At 40.5% G+C, this 20374-nt stretch overlaps 1 protein-coding gene across 2 annotated transcripts in view; it reads right to left on the reverse strand.

The window, feature by feature from the left end:
• Positions 1-20374, reverse strand: part of SYN3 (synapsin III) — a 457322-nt gene that overhangs the window by 52522 nt on the left and 384426 nt on the right. For both annotated transcript variants that reach the window (XM_063447546.1, XM_063447547.1), the window contains exon 7: positions 8095-8157. In XM_063447546.1, coding sequence (XP_063303616.1) covers positions 8095-8157 — 63 coding nt within the window. The remainder of the gene's footprint in view (positions 1-8094; positions 8158-20374) is intronic.

Raw genomic sequence — 20374 nt, forward strand, 5'->3', positions numbered from 1 at the left:
TAGTGTACTATGAACTGCTGGCTTCAATAGGGGTGTAGAGATTGCAACAAGAAAACTGTATGTAGTGTTGGCTTTTAAATGTAGGTGTGCTTTTGTGTGTAGTGTTGGTTTTTGATTGACGGGCTACTTGTATAATGAATTTTAGTGTTTTAATACAGGGGCGTGTTTTTATCTAATGTTTGCGTTTCATTGCAGGGGCCTGTTTGGGTGCAATGTTGGCTTTTAAATGCAGATGTACATTTGTGTGTGGTATTGGTGTTTGAGTGAATGAGTGTGTTTGTAGATCATTTTCAAGTTTAAATGCAGTGGTGTGTTTGTATGTAATGTTTGTGTTAGATTGTAGGTATGTTTGCATGTTGTATTGTGGTTTGATTGCTTGGATGTATGCCCATACACATATACACTGCCAAATACATACATATTTACACAGATATACTTACACATTAACACACATATATACACATAAAAAACACTGACACATACACACAAATTCATATACACAGACACATGCACACCACTTAAAACATACACACACAGATGCACACCCTGCCACACAAATACACGCACTGACACATGCACTGACACACAGGCGCATATCCTGACAATCAGATGCACACACATTGACATATATACACATACACAGATGCACACCCTGACACACACACTGGCCTACATACTTACACAGATAATATACATTAACACACAGATACACATATATACACACTGACATATACAAACACAAAGATACACACACACAGATGCACAACTTGACACGCAGCATCAGACACACACACATACACACACACACACACACACATTCTGACATAAACACATATATGTACATTTTTATATTTGCAGCCACACTCCTGTTAACATATCTTTTGTTTAGAAGGAGGGTGGCTTGTTTGGAGTTCTGCTGCTGGCTGAGTCAAGAGGGGGGTCAGCTGCAGCTCCAGTCTTTCTCCCCTCATGCTGTCTGTGGCTCCTCCCACACTGCACGCTAAGTAAGAAGCTGGGAAAAAGTGACAACCGACTTACATCACAGGGGCCTGGTCAGGCTCTTAAAGGGCAGCGGCAACCGATCAGGCCCCTATTAGGCTATAAGCAATAATACGCATCAGTTAGCCCTAATTGTATGAGCCACCCAGTGGGATCCCTGAGCTAGCGTGCCCCGGTGCAGCCACACATTTCCTTATACCCAGTGTGCCAATTTCTTTCCTTATACCCAGTGTTTCCATATGTCTCCTTATACCCAGTGTTCCCATATCCTCTCCTTATACCCGGTGCTCCCATATCGTCTCCTTATACCCGGTGTTATCATATCCTCTCCTTATACTCAGTGTTCCCAAATCCTCTCCATATACTCAGTGTTCCCATATCCTCTCCATATTCTCAGTGTTCCCAAATCATCTCCATATACTCAGTGTTCCCATATCCTCTCCATATACTCAGTTTTCCCATACCCTCTCCATATACTCAGTGTTCCCATATCCTCTCCATATACTCAGTTTTCCCATATCCTCTCCTTATACCCAGTGTTCCCAAATCCTCTCCATATACTCAGTGTTCCCAAATCCTCTCCATATACTCAGTGTTCCCATATCCTCTCCATATTCTCAGTGTTCCCAAATCCTCTCCATATACTCAGTGTTCCCATATCCTCTCCATATACTCAGTTTTCCCATACCCTCTCCATATACTCAGTGTTCCCATATCCTCTCCATATACTCAGTTTTCCCATATCCTATCCTTATACCCAGTGTTCCCAAATCCTCTCCATATACTCAGTGTTCCCATATCCTCTCCATATACTAAGTGTTCCCAAATCCTCTCCATATACTTAGTGTTTCCATATCCTCTCCATATACTCAGTTTTCCCATACCCTCTCCATATACTCAGTGTTCCCATATCCTCTCCATATACTAAGTGTTCCCAAATCCTCTCCATATACTTAGTGTTTCCATATCCTCTCCATATACTCAGTTTTCCCATACCCTCTCCATATACTCAGTGTTCCCATATCCTCTCCATATACTCAGTGTTCCCATATCCTATCCATATTATCAGTGTTCCCAAATCCTCTCCATATACTCAGTGTTCCCATATCCTATCCATATACTCAGTTTTCCCATACCCTCTCCATATACTCAGTTTTCCCATATCCTCTCCTTATACCCAGTGTTCCCAAATCCTCTCCATATACTCAGTGTTCCCAAATCCTCTCCATATACTCAGTGTTCCCATATCCTATCCATATTCTCAGTGTTCCCAAATCCTCTCCAAATACTCAGTGTTCCCATATCCTATCCATATACTCAGTGTTCCCATATCCTCTCCATATACTCAGTTTTCCCATATCCTCTCCTTATACCCAGTGTTCCCAAATCCTCTCCATATACTCAGTGTTCCCATATCCTCTCCATATACTAAGTGTTCCCAAATCCTCTCCATATACTCAGTGTTCCCATATCCTCTCCATATACTTAGTGTTTCCACATCCTCTCCATATACTCAGTGTTCCCATATCCTCTCCATATACTCAGTGTTCTCATATCCTCTCCATATACTTAGTTTTTCCATATCCTCTCCATATACTCAGTGTTCCCACATCCTCTCCATATACTTAGTGTTTCCATATCCTCTCCATATACTCAGTGTTCCCATATCCTCTCCATATACTCAGTGTTCCCACATCCTCTCCATATGCTCAGTGTTCCCATATCCTCTCCTTATACCCAGTGTTCCCATATCATCTCTTTATACCCAGTGTTTCCATTTCTATATCTGTATATCCTATTTTTTCATTTCTCTGTTTACCTTATTTCTGCCAATGTATTAGGCTTCTAAACCATTTATCGTTTGCCAACATTTCTACTTACACATACACCCCAACTGTCCGGCTTTGGCAAAGTACAGTTTGTTTATCAGTGAGAAGAATATAGCTCGGACGCTTACATTGATGCAATTCAATGGTACACATTTTTCATTAGTCAGTAGTCAGGAAAGGGAACTGAACATGGCTAAATCTTTTCATAATTTAAACTATGTGGCCTTTTCAGACCTTGTTATATGTCCTATGAGTAAGTGTAGTTGTGCTCCATGTTCTGCCCCCCTTTTCTGTCCATGAAAGATGCAAATTTCAATCCAGTTTTGATTTTACAAGGGTTGGGAGGATTTATTTGGCAAAGTAAGTCCAGGATTTGTACTGCCAGTTTGCAAGAATGTATGCCTCCTAGCTCTTTTCCGCTTTCATCATTTGGCAAGGGAATCTCTATGTATTCACGTTTCGCACATGTTCACCCTCATTTTCTCACTCTTTTTATAACATTTCCCCTCACCCTCTTTTGTTTCCTTATATCTCCTTTTCTATTACTTTCTTCCTCTCTCTCCTTCCACCCTTAATTTTTCACTTACTCTCAGCTTTTCCCTTTCTAACTTAAACTTTCTCTCTGTTTTTCCCTTTACACTTTCTTTTCTCTCAATAGTTTTCGATTCCTCTCAAATCCTTTCCATTTCTCAATCACTTTCTTACTGTCTTACACTTTCCTTCTCTCACTCAATCTTGTCCTTCCTCTTAATCACTTTCAACCTCTTTTTTTCTTACATTTTATTTAAACCGCATTCCTCCCATCCAAATCTAGTTCTCTAACTTTTCCCTTTCTTTAACGGACACTTAATTCTCATTCCCATACTGCACTCATCCTTTAAACAGTGTCTCCTTCTCCTTCCTTCTTTTTCATTCTCTCCATCCCTAATCGTTTCTGTTATTCTCTCCATCTCCATCTCATTCACTCCTATTTTTACCCATTTTAGTTTTCTGACTTTCTCAATTAGACTGTTATTTTCCCCATTGCTTCTTGTTGCTTTATTTTTATGTCTGCTGTTCTAATTAATAAGTCACAGAGCTAGTATGTAATAATCTAATGACCACTGATGATTAGACTTAAAGAATGAAACATAATCATCTGGAAAAGACAAAACACACAGTGTTCCTGAATCACTGGAGTTTAAATGCTATTTACTGACCCTCAGTAATGTATCATTCACTGTTTTCATGCAAACACACATTGGCTTTGTTTTGTTGCTAGACATGCATGGGAAGATTGTGGGGGCTACCAGATTTCCCATAAATAACTAAGGGTGAGAAAAAGGACATCGGGTGAGTGTGAAATAGTGCAAAATAATAAACTGCATTTTTTCTGGGTGAGAAATAGTTACCTCTCCCCATTGTTTTTTTTTTTTTTTATATTTTGTTTACTTATCCCTATGTTTAAGAAATATGTATTTTTGAGGTGTGGAAAATACTAAATGTAGAAATCCTGTGCACCTTAATTGTAGCTTACTGTCAATCATTGTTTTAAAGGGACACTATACGAACCCAGCTCATTGAAGTGGTGTGGGTGTAGTATCCCAGGTCCTTTAACCCTGCAAAGCGAATTATTGCAGTTTTTAACACACTGTAATAATTACATTTGAGGGTTAACTCCACCTCTAGTGGCTGTCTACCAGGCAACTTTTGGCTATGCATTAAGACATCCAGGGTCATGTTAAACTACATAGGAAAGCATTAAACATTATGCATTAGGTCTTCCCCGCCAGCTGACGTTAGCGAAGGTGGAGCAGAGGGGGAACCCTATCTAGCGCCAAGGGATATCGGCACTGGTCTCAGGTAAGTGACAGAAGTTTTTTATAACCCCTTCTGTAACATGGGGGGGTGGGGGACGGTCGGGGGCGCACCCTATTGGGAGCTATAATGCCAGGAAAACAACTTTGTTTTCCTTTAAGCTGAATATTTTGTACATGGCACCTAGCAATAGAGAAAACATACAGAAAAAAAAGGAGAAATTAAGCAAGGTTTCTATTTTGCCTTTTCATTTGCAAGGTTTTGCATTGTCTGATCTGGATAGTGTGTAAGGTGCCAAATCTTAAATTCAAAAGAAAACGGAGTAAGACAGGATATAGGTGATTATCAATGTTTGTGACAGTTCACCGTCTAACTGCATAATATATCTAAAATGATCCTATATTAAAACCATCATCAAAAGTGCCTAACATATCATCACAAATGTTTACTGTGTCCGATGCTTTCGAGTCATGTCACAGCTCTGCAGAGTTTGCCTTGGTGCCTAAATGGAAACTATAGTCACCAAGACCACTTCAACTCACTGAAGTGGTCTGGGTGCAGTGTCCCCATTCCCACTTAGTCCTGCAATGTAAATAACTTTAGTTTTTGAGGAACTGCAATAATTACATTACAGGACTAAGACTGTCTCTACACTAGACTCCACTAGAGTCACTTCCTGGTGGTTAACTGACTTTTGTTCTGCATGAGTACATCCAGAGTCAGTAAAATCCCCTTGGGAAAGCATTGAAGCAATGCTTTCCAAGGGGAGGACCTAATGCGCTCACGGAGCCCGCCATACATACTAAGCCCCCCGAGAGACATTACATGGGGTTGAGCATCGACCCAGCGCCGGGGGACATCGGTGCTGGAATTGGGTAAGTGACCATAGGGATTTTAACCCTCTATGAGCTGGGGGGGGAGGCAAAGGGGAGGGAACCAGAGGTCTCTATAGTGCTAGGGATACAGATTTGTATTCTATAGAATGCCTTAACATACAAATCTTCCAAAAGCTTAAATACATTGGTGGTTTTCGTATTCCTCTGTTGGGTGAGACTCTCTATCCCATGGGTAACCAAGAGGAACACTTTTCATTTTCGAACTTTATATACTTTAGATACTCTGAAAATTTTGTATTAATTCTCACTCACACAGCAAACTTTTTTTTCATCAAACAAATTCTAGAGAAACATTATGGTAGTTGTAGATGTATGACAGTTAAAGGACCACTCTAGTGCCAGGAAAACATACTCGTTTTCCTGGCACTAGAGTGCCCTGAGGGTGCCCCCACCCTCAGGGACCCCCTCCCGCCCGGCTCTGGAAAGGGGAAAGGGGTAAAAACTTACCTTTTTCCAGCGCTGGGCGGATAGCTCTCCTCCTCCGATCCTCCTCTTCTCCTCCCCGTCGGCTGAATGCGCACGCGCGGCAAGAGCTGCGCGCGCATTCAGCCGGTCACATAGGAAAGCATTCATAATGCTTTCCTATGGACGCTTGCGTGCTCTCACTGTGATTTTCACAGTGAGAATCACGCAAGCGCCTCTAGCGGCTGTCAGTGAGACAGCCACTAGAGGAAATAGGGGAAGGCTTAACCCATTCACAAACATAGCAGTTTCTCTGAAACTGCTATGTTTATGAAAAAATGGGTTAACCCTAGAAGGACCTGGCACCCAGACCACTTCATTAAGCTGAAGTGGTCTGGGTGCCTAGAGTGGTCCTTTAAAGGATTTCCTTGTTGACCCTGATTTATCTTATATTATACTCTTCATTGAAGGTACACAAGAGGGTCAGGAATACAAATGTAATGTAATTGTTCTGGTGAGTATAGCGTGTCCCTGCAGGCTTTTTGCTGTAAACACTACCTTGTTAGAGAAACACCAAGTAACACCTCCAGTGTCAGTCATTGAGACTCAGATGCTGAATTTTTCCCACAGAGATATATTGATTCAATGCATATCTATGAGGAGATGCTGATTGGCCAGCAGGGTGTTTGGTTCTGCTCCCCCCCATCAGCCTACTCGGCTGACATCATAAGAATTGACAATCTCAGCTAATCCAGTACTTTCCCACGCACCAAACCAATTCCATGTTGCAGGCAGGTTACAATGTTTATGTTGCCCTGGCTGGCAGAGTCTCCTTGAATATATACTGAGTCCTTGGGCTAGAGGCTAGATCTTGCCCTCCCTGGCCATATACACTGATCAGCCACAACATAAAAACTACCGACAGGTGAATTAAAGTCTTGTTGGGTGTTCCTGGTATGAAGTGATTTAGACAAATTGCTGAAAGAAACCTAATGCTGGCCTTGATAGGTGTTAGAAGACACATTTCATCGCAGATTGCCGCACATGGGGCTGGGTATCCGCAGAAAGGTCACAAAATGTCCTTGTTGACCCTTGCTCATTGCCAAAAGCACTTTTAATGAGGATGTTAGTGTAACAACTGGACCATGGAGCAATAGGTGAATGTTTCCTGTTCTGATGAATCACGTTTTCCTTTAGATCAGAACGATGGCCAGGTCCGTGTACATCGTTTACCTGGGGAAGAGATGGCAGCAGGATGGAATATGGGAAGAAGGCTGATTGCAGAGGCAGTGGCTCTGGGCAATGTTCTTCTGGGAAACCTTTGTTCCTGGCATTCGTGTGGATGTTACTTTGTTGTTTCGTGGCAATTGTGTTCCCTGATGGAAATGGCATATTTCAGCAGTATAATGCACCCTGCCACACTGTAAAAAGTGTTCAAGAATGGTTTGCAGAACATTACATGAAGATTCAACGTGTTGGATGTGCTCGTACAACAAATTTGACCCATGAAGGACTCACCTCGCAACTTGCAAGACTTAAAGGATCTGCTGCTAATTGAATTTTGGAGAGTCCCCTTTGGGCCAAGAAACTTGAGATATCATGTGTCTACAACTATTCCAGAGTTCCCAGGTGACATACAAATGAGCAGCACAGACAGGCATTGTTTTTCAGACGTCACTCTGATCCAAAAGGGTACCTGCAGAAATGCAGAGTATAGTCTGAAACACAATGCCTGTCTGTTTTCATTTAAATGTCAAGCTGGGATAGTTGTGGAAACAGGATTTCTCAAGTTTCTGGGCTCAAGGAAACTTTATCATGGCCTCAATATCATTCAATAATATTAGAAAACTTTGTAGTTAAATGTTTTTTTCTCACTGTTTAGACTCATTTGGAAAGCTTATTAAATAAGTTAATAAAGCACTGATAAGTTGGATTTAAAAATTCCAATAAGTGCTTTTCTCCTTGTTTGGTATAACTATGGCATAATAATTTTTTATTCACATATACACCTTTCACATATACAGGAAAGCTACCAGCAGTTAAGGAAAGGAGATTTGGGAAAGTGACATGTTCATATTGCAGACACTGAGTGGTAGACATGGGTTTACATTTGAATTAGCCTTCCGAGCAATGCTTATACAGTGGGTGATGTTAGAGGACACAGCCCTTACCTTGCCCATTCCTGCATGAGCATGCCCCATCTTGACCACCACTGGAAAGTTTGGTGTTGTCAGCTGAAAAACAAAGGCATTACAAATTCATATGAACTGTTTAATAATGTATTTTGCATCATGACATTAAATAGGGAAACACAGTTAATCTTTTTACTGAGAAGATCAGTAGTGTAAAAGTTAGATAGTGTCCTAGCATATGTCCTTTAACACATACACACTCAATATGCAATGGAGACAAAACTACACATCATGTTTTACACTACAGTCAAAACAGTTTCAGGCACTATAAAAATGAACCACATATTAGAATAATAAAAAAGACCCAAAACATGATTTTGGGCAAACGGGCAGAAATACACATTTCTCCATAAAATGAAAGTAGGTGATCTCTATTTGACAGCAAAAAAAAATACATGTTATAATACTGTACCTAATAAAATAAAAGATAATGAAAGTTGACATTTTTTTATTATCAGTTCATATTTTGTTGGCATTTGGCTGGCATTAGTCTGATGGGCAAATACCATAGGTTCCTTCTGTAATGGCAGAGCTGAACTAAAACTTGTCTGAGATCTCAGGGAGAAACATTACTGCGTTGAACAAAGAAAGCAATGCATATACTAAACATATCCTTCTACCATAAGAATATATAGCAGAGGAAAAACATGAGGGTAATAAGAGTATAGAAAACAAGCACCATTGTTCACTAAAGTGAGAATTCAAAGTGAATAGCACACCTAAGGCCAGAATAGACAAGCTAAAACCATAGCTTACTAAGATAATTTTTCATTTTGCCTATTATGACCTTCAATTCAAAATTCCCTTAGAAATTCACTTATACATAGACATTTCACTTTACTGAATAATCATGTAGGTGTTATGCACAATAAAAAATAATAATTACAATGTATTGCAATAAATACAGACAGCTATTTCATAAAAATAAGTTGATTTGCAATAATGAGTCCACATACAATGAAAAAAGAGAATGGTAGTGGTGACTACATGATGGAACTGTGCTCCTTATGTCAAACTACAAGAACTACAAGCCAATACATGTTACCATAGCAATCTGATCGTATTCTTAAATTAACTACTGTGGTACCTAAATGAGCTGCCAACACTAAGAAAGTTTGATATTCTATGCTGGCAACTGTTATTTTGAGACCCAAGGTGCATACTTGGGATGAGGGGTTAAATGTTCTCATTCTAGCATCGACAATGTCTACCCAGATCTCATCCTTCTGAGGTCGACATTGATACCATTGAGTATGTACCATGAAGTCCGCAAGCAGGTCTTTGTTTTATTTAGGGTTGTTTTTGTTTTATATGGATTAACATATCCTTTTCTTCAAGAAGATAGATTGCATCCTGAGCTGGCTAGCTAGCCTACTGAAGACAGATTTATATCCCTTTCAAGTGTTTGTTGCAGGCGGTGTGGGTTTATACTAACATCAGCAACTATTTGTGTGAGCTGAAAATTTACAGCTTTCATTGTTTTCCTGATCATCATTTATTGTTCTATGGAGACCACCCTGTGTTCTTTCACTATCTCCTGTCAAAATAGCAGAGATTGGTGCTCATTTCCTGTGTATAGGGATTTGTATGTAAATATAGATTAGGGCTTATTTTATAATGATATAACATGCACTATTTCACTTATAGTAATTCCAAGCCAGCTGATGAGCATTGGATGTCATTTGAGAAGTTCCCAGTTTGAAGGTAAGACATACAGTGGACTGATGATGAAGAGGACACATTGCTTGTTTGAGATAAATGCTTACTAGGAAGCTATCAAAAGGCCCCATTTGAACTGATTGTTTTTTTGTGCATTATGTTAAACTGTTAAGGTAGCTCAAACCAGGAGTCTAATGAAAAGTTCTGGAAAAAAAAAAAGAGGACAAACGTGAGGGTACAAAAAGAACAATTATGGAACTATTTGGAGAAAAGGGATCAGATGTTCTAAGGAAATAAAAGCAAAGTTTAAAAAATGTAAAACCTGCACAATGGATGAGTGATTTTAGAGAAATATTGGCTTAGAATAACGGCAATTAGTCCCCTGACACTGGACCCTTCACTGCTCCTGTTCCCAATTTTACGCTTTATGTTCTTTGCTACAATCATATTTCTCTTATTTATTCTTACACGCAATTTGTTTAAGCCTTGGCCATGTTTAATAATTTAGCATTATGGTGTTTTTCGATAAAATATATTTTACTTAGTTCAGCTGAAAACAATAAAGTACAAACATAAGATATCAATGGGTACGGTATAGAGTCAATCAAGATTTCAACCAACAATATATAATAAAAAATAAATCGATACTTTTACAAAATACTGAATGTTGGCGGCAGTTTGGTAAGTAGCAAATTCAAATGTGATTTAATCTTCACTTTTAGATATGGGTCCAAAGTCTTAATATATGGAGGCCAGGATTGGAAAATAAAATCTTTATTGAAGTGTTTTTATTAAGAAATTCTTAAATCTAATGCACATCAAACAAAAAATATAGACTGGGTTGAAACAAAGCCATGCGTGAAAGTGTTGGATGGCTTGATTTTTCACCACTGCCAAGGTGATCTATATTTGTTTTAAATGAGTAAAAAAAAGGTGGGAGGTGAAATGCCAAACAAGACCGCTTGTTTCAATTTTTAATTCTTATTTTATCTCTGGCATGCAAAATAAGACAAACTATTAATTAAATAAGAAGAACACGAATAAGGTTTTAGTAATTAAATACTTTTTTTCTTAGTTTTGGAGCAGTGGGTCTATTTATTGAAGCTGTATAACCATTACAACTTTGATGTTTGGAGTGAGTGGGGGAATAAAAACACACAATTTGGCTTCATAACTCTATTATTGATGTTGCCATGTGATGAAAAACAAGTGCAAATTGTCAGGAAGACTTAAACAATACGCACTCACTTAAAAAGGGATTTCCATAAAGCCAAATGTTTACTGTTTTCAGTAATGTTGCATTGCAGAAAATGTAGTTCACAAAATCTTGGTGCCAAATGTCGCAATTACTTCTATTTATGACTAATATTCTCAAGCATGCTGTTGATGCATCGGGATAGTCGCAGTTCACCACAGCAGCAATGGTAAAAGTAGAACACCTTTGCCCTATAGATGTTACAAGCTTTTTCTGCCAGTTAGATCTGTTAAAACTGACATCTTGCAGTTGGTTCCTGGGTTTTTTGAAGAGATTTGCGATATATATCAATATATTTATTTCTAGAATATACTTTCCCATGGGTTCAATACTTTTAGATAGATTCTCTAACAGTCATATTTATGTGGCTATTTATAAATAAGCCTCTGTTCCTGTTGGACAATGACATGTGCCTGCAGGGTGGCGATGTCATCTGCTCAGTGTAAGGAAAAGGGCATTGAGCCTGGCAGCTCACATCAGGCAGATGATCACTCACTGCAGGGCAAAAAAACCTAGATCAAGAGTCCACAGCCTTATTTAGTTATTCAGGCACCTACTTCCCAGCTGCCCAGTTATTAATCATCCCCCCCGGATGTCGAATCAAAGAGACAGAGTAGGATCAAGGTATCCTAGTGAATATACACACAATTTGATTAAATAAAATAAATGGATGCCATTTATTTTTTTCCATGGCCATTTTATCTCAAAATGCCCCCTTATTGAAGAGATAAAAATACCCCATTAGCACCTACTATGCTACCTTTAACATAACATTAAAAAAAGAACAGAAAGGTTTTATAGTGCACGGAAAGTAATATAAAATATTTGTAGGATAAAATTATGTGTTATGCATTTATACTGGGTGTTGATACAATCTATCTCTTGTGATGCTTACTAGATCATTGCTGGAATGGGATAATTTGACATACTTTGACTGTTGTACAGGAGCCTGAAATAGGGACTGTCCTTTTGAAGCCAGGACTGTTAAGGGAGTACATGTGTGTATGTTTGTATATGGGAATATGCGTGTGTATGTACTACAGGTATGCATCTGCGTGTGTGCATTAATGCACCAGGTATAAGGGTTAATATAGTGGGGTGTGGGGTTAAGGCTGCGAGAATGGGATCATGCAGCATTGTGTGGGGTTAGTTCTGCTGATGTGTGTGTATACAAGAGTGTGTTAATCCCTGGCAATGTGTACCTGTTTGTGTAGATAGATACATAGACTTCTTTTAGCCATGACATCCAAATTCCCCCTGCAACCTCTTATCTCAAATCCTCATTATATCATTTAATTGTAAGCTCACGGGCTATATAGCTAAGCACTTTGTATAAAAGAGCTTCAATGGCTAGATCTACGCTTACGGGCAAGGCCCTCTCTACCTTTTGTATTTGTTTGTATATATTGTATGTTCTCCTCCAATTGTACAGCACTGTGGAATTTGTTGGTGCTTTATAAATACCAATAATAAATAAACATTTTGCTAAATAACCTGCTTCTACCACTCCATATTCTCCCCATTCACATCAGCCATCAGTCGCAATGGCTTATAAGAACAGGAATCATCCAAACAAGATGCTCATTAGATCCCTATAGCACCTTAATGCAAGCATGAGGTTATCTATCGAAGATACAGAATGGCTAAAAGGCAGATCTCAAGCTGTTATAGAACTACAACTCCCAAGATACATTACCAGCCTTAAGTGGAAGTAGTAAAGACTACCACAATTAATTAATTTTAGTGATGTGCATAAGGCTGCTCTGAGGAACAAATGAGTAGACTATGTGGAATAATGGGTTTAAAACATGGAAACAGAAAGTTATAGGAGAGAATACAATTGACAGATGTTTCATGAGTTGTTATCTCTGACAAGCATAGATTAGGAGGCAGGCTTGTCCTGCACTTGCCAAACCAAACCTCTGAGATATTCCAGAATCCTTGAATTCAAATAGGAAGTTTTGTAGTTTCCTATGTAGTGTGGAATGGTACTTTCCAGCTTGGAATCATTTCTAAGACTCAGAGAGGTCACTAAGTGGTGTAAATCAAACGCTCTGTTTTATGTATTTGTAACTCACAGCACTGCAATATTTCAGCTCCAGGTGCGATAATACCAAGCACTGCCTCATCCTAGTTTCATAAATTGTATATAACTACTTTCCCTTTGTTGTTGGCACTAGTTAATACTTAATAGTGTCCAGTACAGTCATCGCCAGCAAAAAAAAGTACCTACCACGCATAATTTTTAACATGAATGTGCACGCCCACTGCCCAGGAAATTTTCAGAATACGGGAATAAAATATAATTGTCCCCTCCATCAACGCTTAAAGGAACACTATAGGCAACCAGATCACTTCAGCTCATTGAAGTGGTCTGCGTGCACTGTCACTGTCCCCCTTAGTCCTGCAATGGAATACCTTGAGGTTTTAGAGAAAATGTCTACCAGTTTATTGGCACATTTCAACACAGTAAAGCAAATAAAATGAACATGAATACAAACATAAATACTAAAGTGAGAATTCAAAGTGAATTGCAAATTTAAGGTCAAAATTGCCAAATTGGAAAAATTAGCTATGCTTTCAGTTTGGCTACGCCTTAAAGGGACACTAGTCACTCTAACCATTTCATCTCCTTGAATTGGTTATAGTGCCTGGAGTCCCCTGGCACTGCCCCTCTATTCAGTGTTAAACAGTTTTTGAGCAGTGTAACACTAAATAATGGTCTATGGCCACCCACAGCCTGGCCTTAACTGGAGTAATGGCTAATACAGAAATTACACACTTTCTATTAGTCATACCGTCAATGGGAGCACTGACAGGCTTAAAGCATTTGGCTGACACTCTCAGCCAACCATCTCTACTCATTGCTGCTCAGGCCTATACTTCTTTAGTACCCCGAGCAGCACAGAACAGATGGGGTGCTGGAGACTCTCATTTAGCATTAAAACAATAAAAACATTAAAAACCGTTGAATGCTGAATGAAAGGATGGCACCAGTGGACTCCAGACACTACATCCAGTAAAATGAAATGAAGCAGACACAGAGCCCACAGTGTCCCTTTAAATTTGAAATGTGCACTATCGTAGCACCTGGCAAATGAGAAATACACATTCTCTAAACACATCTAAAAGCACAATCCGTAAAAGGTTAAAACCCCAGGAGTCAGGGATAAACAAAATTGGCTGTGTACCATAGACTGTTAAGCTTTTCAACAATGATTCTTATAGTATCACCTTTAACAGCAAATTAACAAGTATGATCCAATTATAAGAGTCCCTGAGGATAACATTCAGACAAAAATTGTTATGGGGAAATCTGGAACATGGTATATATTATATATATATATATATATATATATATATATATACACACACATACATATACACACGGTGTGTGCTTGTGCTTTAGGGTGCACACCCTAATGCAATAGGCTGTGCACGCCTATGAACATGGAGATATATTTAATCTTTGTTCACTAATATATTTTTTCTTGGCCTTACAGAACTGTCAGGAAAAATCCACTCTCCAATGTAGTCAATAAACAGGTAGTTTGAGGAGCTTAAACACACTGCTTGAGAGGAAGGGCAGTTTATGGTGGAAGGTGTAAATAGTATTTGTGTGAGGGGCAAATAAGGCCGTATAGGAAAAGGGGGAAATAAGTCGGTTGTGGTGCGCTGGAACCGACGTCGTGGTAGGCCTGTAATAAAAGAGTGCAAAAATAGATGCCTGCCAGAAACTTAAAACAATCAACAAAACCTTAATAGCCTAGCTGTATGGTAAATGCAGAGTGAGTAATTAGGTTCCCCGCGCTTTATCCGGCACTATAAATTGGGCAAGTGGAAATAAGGTCTGTGTTGGCCAACTAGGGAAAACTAAGTGTGAGATAGAGGATAAACTATAGACTGCATGAATAGGTGAGACTTCCTGAAACAATGCTACGAGATGACGTGGTGGCTGTGGGAAATATGTGGGACCCCAAGAAACTGTGAAAGTAGGTATAGCGGCTCGACGACTACCTGACCAAGTTACTTAGCTGAAAATGAGACTTGCGTCCCCCAAGTCCGGCCTTCCTTACATTTGTGATTAAAAACGGTTGATCCAAAAGAAGGCGAAAAACCCAGTTTGAAGCGCTTTCCAATTTGCAACAAGCTAGGGAAAAATTCCTTCTTGACCCCAGAACGGCAGTCGGATTTAACCTTGGATCAAGCGGTTATTAAAGGTTTGACGACAGGCATGAAATAGGTCTAATAGTGATTGAAATATTTGGATGTTGATGGAAATCTGTAAATTGAAAATTCCCGGAACCTGAAACGCTTTGAATATGGTAAAATTCTGGTATGAGGAGATGAAACTGCGTGTGAATGAAACCTGAGCAACATGTGAAGTTGTAGACTGGATAAGTAGAGTGGATGCAAGTAAGAGGTGGCAAAAGGAGCGAAAATCAATCACAGACAACATAATCAACAGAGACAGTAACAGTATATGTGAGAAAAGGAGCCTCAAGGGGAAGAACGGACCTAACACAAGCACCGTGAGAGCTAGAAAAAGGAGAGCCAGACGCGAACGATGATGACCCCGATCTCATGAGGCTGGCAGCCCGCGATCAGGCCCCGAAATGCCGGGAAAGGTAATGGCTACAGGAGACAGGTGAGGCCCTGCTAGATGCCAAGCGGCGTGAGAGGCTCTATATATGCGTTGGCGCAAGGAGATAACATGGCCACTGAACGTTGTGGCGGGGTGTCGGCCTCTCGGTGACAGTTGAACATAAGATAGAATGGGAGTGACAGATGAGGCCCTCTCTATGCCACAATGCAAGGCGACTAACTATGATTTGGCCCAAGGGGCGGAGTACCTCCGAGTATGAGGATGGGTGTTGGCTTCGCGGGACCACTAACCTAAGGCGAAGAAGCCAGGGGGAATTACAACTAGTGGACACCTAGGACCCTGACAGCCAGCAACAGCTAACTAAGAGGGGAGGGTAATGAGTGAGAGATGGGAAATGCAACTGGAATGAGTACAAATGACACACACCATCTATCTGTGCTATCCTTAGGACACGAAAGAGGAGTTAAATGGACATGTGATGGTATGAGGGGCGGCCACATGGACGCCTGTTGGTAGTGAGTGTAAACGTGTATGTTTTTTTTTTTTATAATCGCTTCAAGGGAGGGGGGACTGTGGGGGTTGGGGGCCAGCACACGACCTTAAAGCGCATAATCTACTTTGAAATATAACAGGGCCAGCACGATCCTAATACTGCCTGTTCATAGAAAAAAAACAATTAAAAAAAAATCGCCAATACAAAAGGGTAAAATAGCAGCAATAATGGCACAGACTGGCTATAAGTTATCAGAGTTGAAGGAAGCTGAGGAGTGTTGGGAGTAATGTGCTTTTGTAGGATGTGCAGAGTAAGAGAGAACCTCTTGCCCGCGCTTGGGAACGAGAAGAAGAACGTTCCAAAAAGAGCTGTATCACGTGATTGATCAGAAAGTGGCAGTGAAGAAGAAAAAAAAAAAAACGGAGAGAATAGTGACTTTGGAGGTTTATCCGAGACCACTATTAAGTGCATTTAAGTCTGTCTACTTAGCTGCAGAGAGCAACTTAGACAGGACAGCCTCTAACTTTCACATCCCTGAACAAAACGTTCTCCTAAAACCCAAGCCATGATTTCTCTACTCTGTCAGAGGAGACACGAAGTCATACGATGATTAATAACAACATATCAGAGACATGTATATATGAACTTAGAAGACTTTAACATATTAAATGTAATGAAAGATTTTCTGACAACAAAAGCTTTATGTGTATGTAAAGAAAAAAAACAAAAACTTGAAAATATAAAAACACATGCAAATAATATATTAATATTATTTGCTCATCCCCCTGACACTTTTTTCTAGCATGTTGAGTAGACACGCTGAGCTTGCACACATTATTACGGCAGACTGAGCATGTACATGCAGGAAATTTTGGCACAACACAGGTGTGATCTAAGGTTTGATTGCTGGAAACCACAAAAAAAAAAAAAAAAAAAGACAAAAAAAATAAAAATGGACAGGGTCCATTGACAGTCTGTGCATTCCGCAGGTTACTGCCCCCAAACTCTCCAATCACTCACCTCGTTATCCGGGCTGCACGATACGGTGTCCCGTCTGAGCTGAGTGAATGACAATGGGGTGTAGGGTTTAAGCTAGTCTAATGCCCGCCTGCTGGACTCACATTGGTGGAGTCCCATAGTGCATTCGTGCAGAAAATCTCCAAGCTGGCGAAACGGCGGGCTGTTCGGGAAAAACAGCCGCACGCCAGATATCCACGAAAACACGGAACCATGCGAACCAAGCGAGCAACAAGGAAACAAGGGGAAAGAAAAGCACCCAAAACGGAGGTAAGAGAAACTCACGGCAAGAGGAGATTTTGACTGGAGAGACAGCCGAGCAGAGCAGACCCCCAGAAATGACTGTGGAACGAAAACGGCGGGGGGAAAACGGCAGGCCAGGTAAGGAGAACCATGAGGGAAGCAGATGGCGACCGGAAAATAGCGACATGCGAATCGCTACATAAAACGTACGGGAAGGAGGAAGGTGAGTAGGGGGGTTTAAGTAGGGAACAAGCCCCTCCCACAACTGCAGGCCAAGCCTTTACATGTATGTTCTGGTGTTGCTAAACCTAAAAAAAAATGAATGCAATATAAAAGGTACTTAAAAGGCTTGATTCAATAGAGTCTGACGCTGTTTAATTTAGTGTGGCAACACAGTTACATCAAAATTGATATCCACTAACTGGTGTCACTGATGTGAGATCTGGCTTTCCGCATGGCACTGAAAGGTACAGAAAAAAATATTAACTTAATACATGCAGGGATCTGTGAAACCTCAGTATGCATTTAACAACTTCTCCTACATTGAAAGAGCTGTCGCTCTGATAAAATGTCAAATAAAAAAGTGGGATCCCTGGGACCCCATTAGTATCAGGAAAGGCCTAGTGGGCAGTCGCTCATCTTTCTCCGCTGCACGGGCTGCAGGATGGCGAGTAATAATATAGAGCCAGGAGATGGTGTGTCTCCTGGGCTCCTAAAATGCTCCAAGTTAACCTTTAAAGTTGCACAGGACTCAGAGCTGCCAAGTCTCCTGGCCTCATTACGGGTTTTGCCATATGGAGGTAAGACTAATGGTGATAAGGATCTGCGAGGTGCCAGCAGATGCAAATTCTCAAGGGCCATGCATCTGAGCACACATAGTTTACTATAGGTTACACCATACTATAGACATCCATTTTATCACTGGAAAGAGTCAAATTAAGGTGTTCTTAAGAATGTACTTTAGTACTTAAATATTACAACTGAACACATTACAGAGCTAATTTTACTTGTAAATAATTTGGGTTTAGTCAAAAAAAGGTTAAGAACCTCCTGTGTATACATCATTTTTGAGAGACGTTTTAAAAAAGATAAAATTTAGATCCATTCTTGTGTGGTGCTGACTGAGCTAGAATGAATTAGTCACTAAAAGGAAACAACTTAAAGAGATGTTGTCCACCCAATCTGGCACTGAGCAATAGAGTATTATTTAAAGCTGACTTGGCATTCAAAAAAAGAGGAACAAGATAAAATTAAAAATAAGTCATGACAGAAGAAAGTTTAGCAGGGTTTAAAGTGCAAAAGCAAAATGACACCGTAATGCTAGTCATGCCATAATTTATACAACTATATACTAATGAAATCACAAGCCATAGAAGAGACTGCTTAGCACTTTTGTCCCCATATAATTTATATTTATAACTAGAACCATTAAGCATTATTTAGTATGATGTCTATTTGCCAATTTCCTAAATAACAAATTACCACAGGGATACTTTAAAGGACCACTATAGGCACCCAGACCACTTCAGCTCAATGAAGTGGTCTGGGTGCCAGGTCCCCCTAGTTTTAACTCTGCAGGTCAAAACATGCGCATTCGGCTCTACTCGGGAGGAGAGGTCACCAGCGCAGAGGGAGCCCAGCGCTGGATTAAGGTAAGTGGCTGAAGGGGTTTTAACCCCTTTGGCCCAGCGGGAGGGGGGCCACGTCAGGGGGGGAGTAGTAACCCTATAGTGCCAGGAAAATGGGTTTGTTTCCTGGCATTATAGTGCTCCTTTAAGCATCCCATGCGGTTCCATTGCTCTGTGAATCAGTTTGAGTGTTGACGCTGGGTTAACGTGGCAATGCCCTGCTTTATTCACTGAGTGACGGTAAATAAGAGCGTTTATGAAGTCTGGGATAGTGTTTGACCAGACCAAACACTATCCCACTGGACTACCAGGCATCATGCCCCTACTGGAACCCCGGGAATCATATAACCCCTCCCTGCAATAAGGTAAGCAGAATGGGGGTAAAAACACCTTTTTTTAAAAAAAAAGAAAAAGAAAAACACCAAACATTCACAGACCTCACACACAACCACACTGAGACAGCTCTTCACTCAATCACACCAACTTCATACTCAAATCACACTCAGTCAAACCCCACACTCAATCACAATTAGACAACTCCATGCACAATCAGTCAGTCAGTCAGTCCTTGGTCCTTGAACTTCTGTTTAATACAACAAGGTAGTTTAAATCAATTTTAGTATCTTTGTTATAGCTGCTTCAAATCGCAGCAATGAAGGTACTAAAATAGTATAAATAGAACAAAAGACCCTTACCCTATGAAGAGGTAAAACATACGAAAGCTAGAAAATAAAGCATGCCTGATTCTGTCTGTGTATCAAACAGCAAAAGCTCATCAGGACAGATAGTGAATGACTATTATAAATCACATTCAATTAAAGGACCACTCTAGTGCCAGGAAAGCATACTCGTTTTCCTGGCACTAGAGTGCCCTGAGGGTGCCCCCACCCTCAGGGACCCCCTCCCGCCGGGCTCTGGAAAGGGGAAAAGGGTTAAAACTTACCTTTTTCCAGCGCTGGGCGGGGAGCTCTCCTACTCCTCTCCGCCTCCGTTCCTCCCCGTCGGCTGAATGCGCACGCGCGGCAAGAGCTGCGCGCGCATTCAGCCGGTCACATAGGAAAGCATTCATAATGCTTTCCTATGGACGCTTGCGTGCTCTCACTGTGATTTTCACAGTGAGAATCACGCAAGCGCCTCTAGCGGCTGTCAGTGAGACAGCCACTAGAGGAAATAGGGGAAGGCTTAACTAATTGATAAACATAGCAGTTTCTCTGAAACTGCTATGTTTATAAAAAAATTAGTTAACCCTAGCTGGACCTGGCACCCAGACCACTTCATTAAGCTGAAGTGGTTTGGGTGCCTAGAGTGGTCCTTTAAGGATAGTGAGGAATTCCTGTGTTCAATCCAGAGTAAAAAAA

The sequence above is a fragment of the Pelobates fuscus genome, chromosome 3 (genome assembly GCF_036172605.1).
Source record: "Pelobates fuscus isolate aPelFus1 chromosome 3, aPelFus1.pri, whole genome shotgun sequence".
NCBI classification, from domain to species: Eukaryota; Metazoa; Chordata; class Amphibia; order Anura; family Pelobatidae; genus Pelobates; species Pelobates fuscus.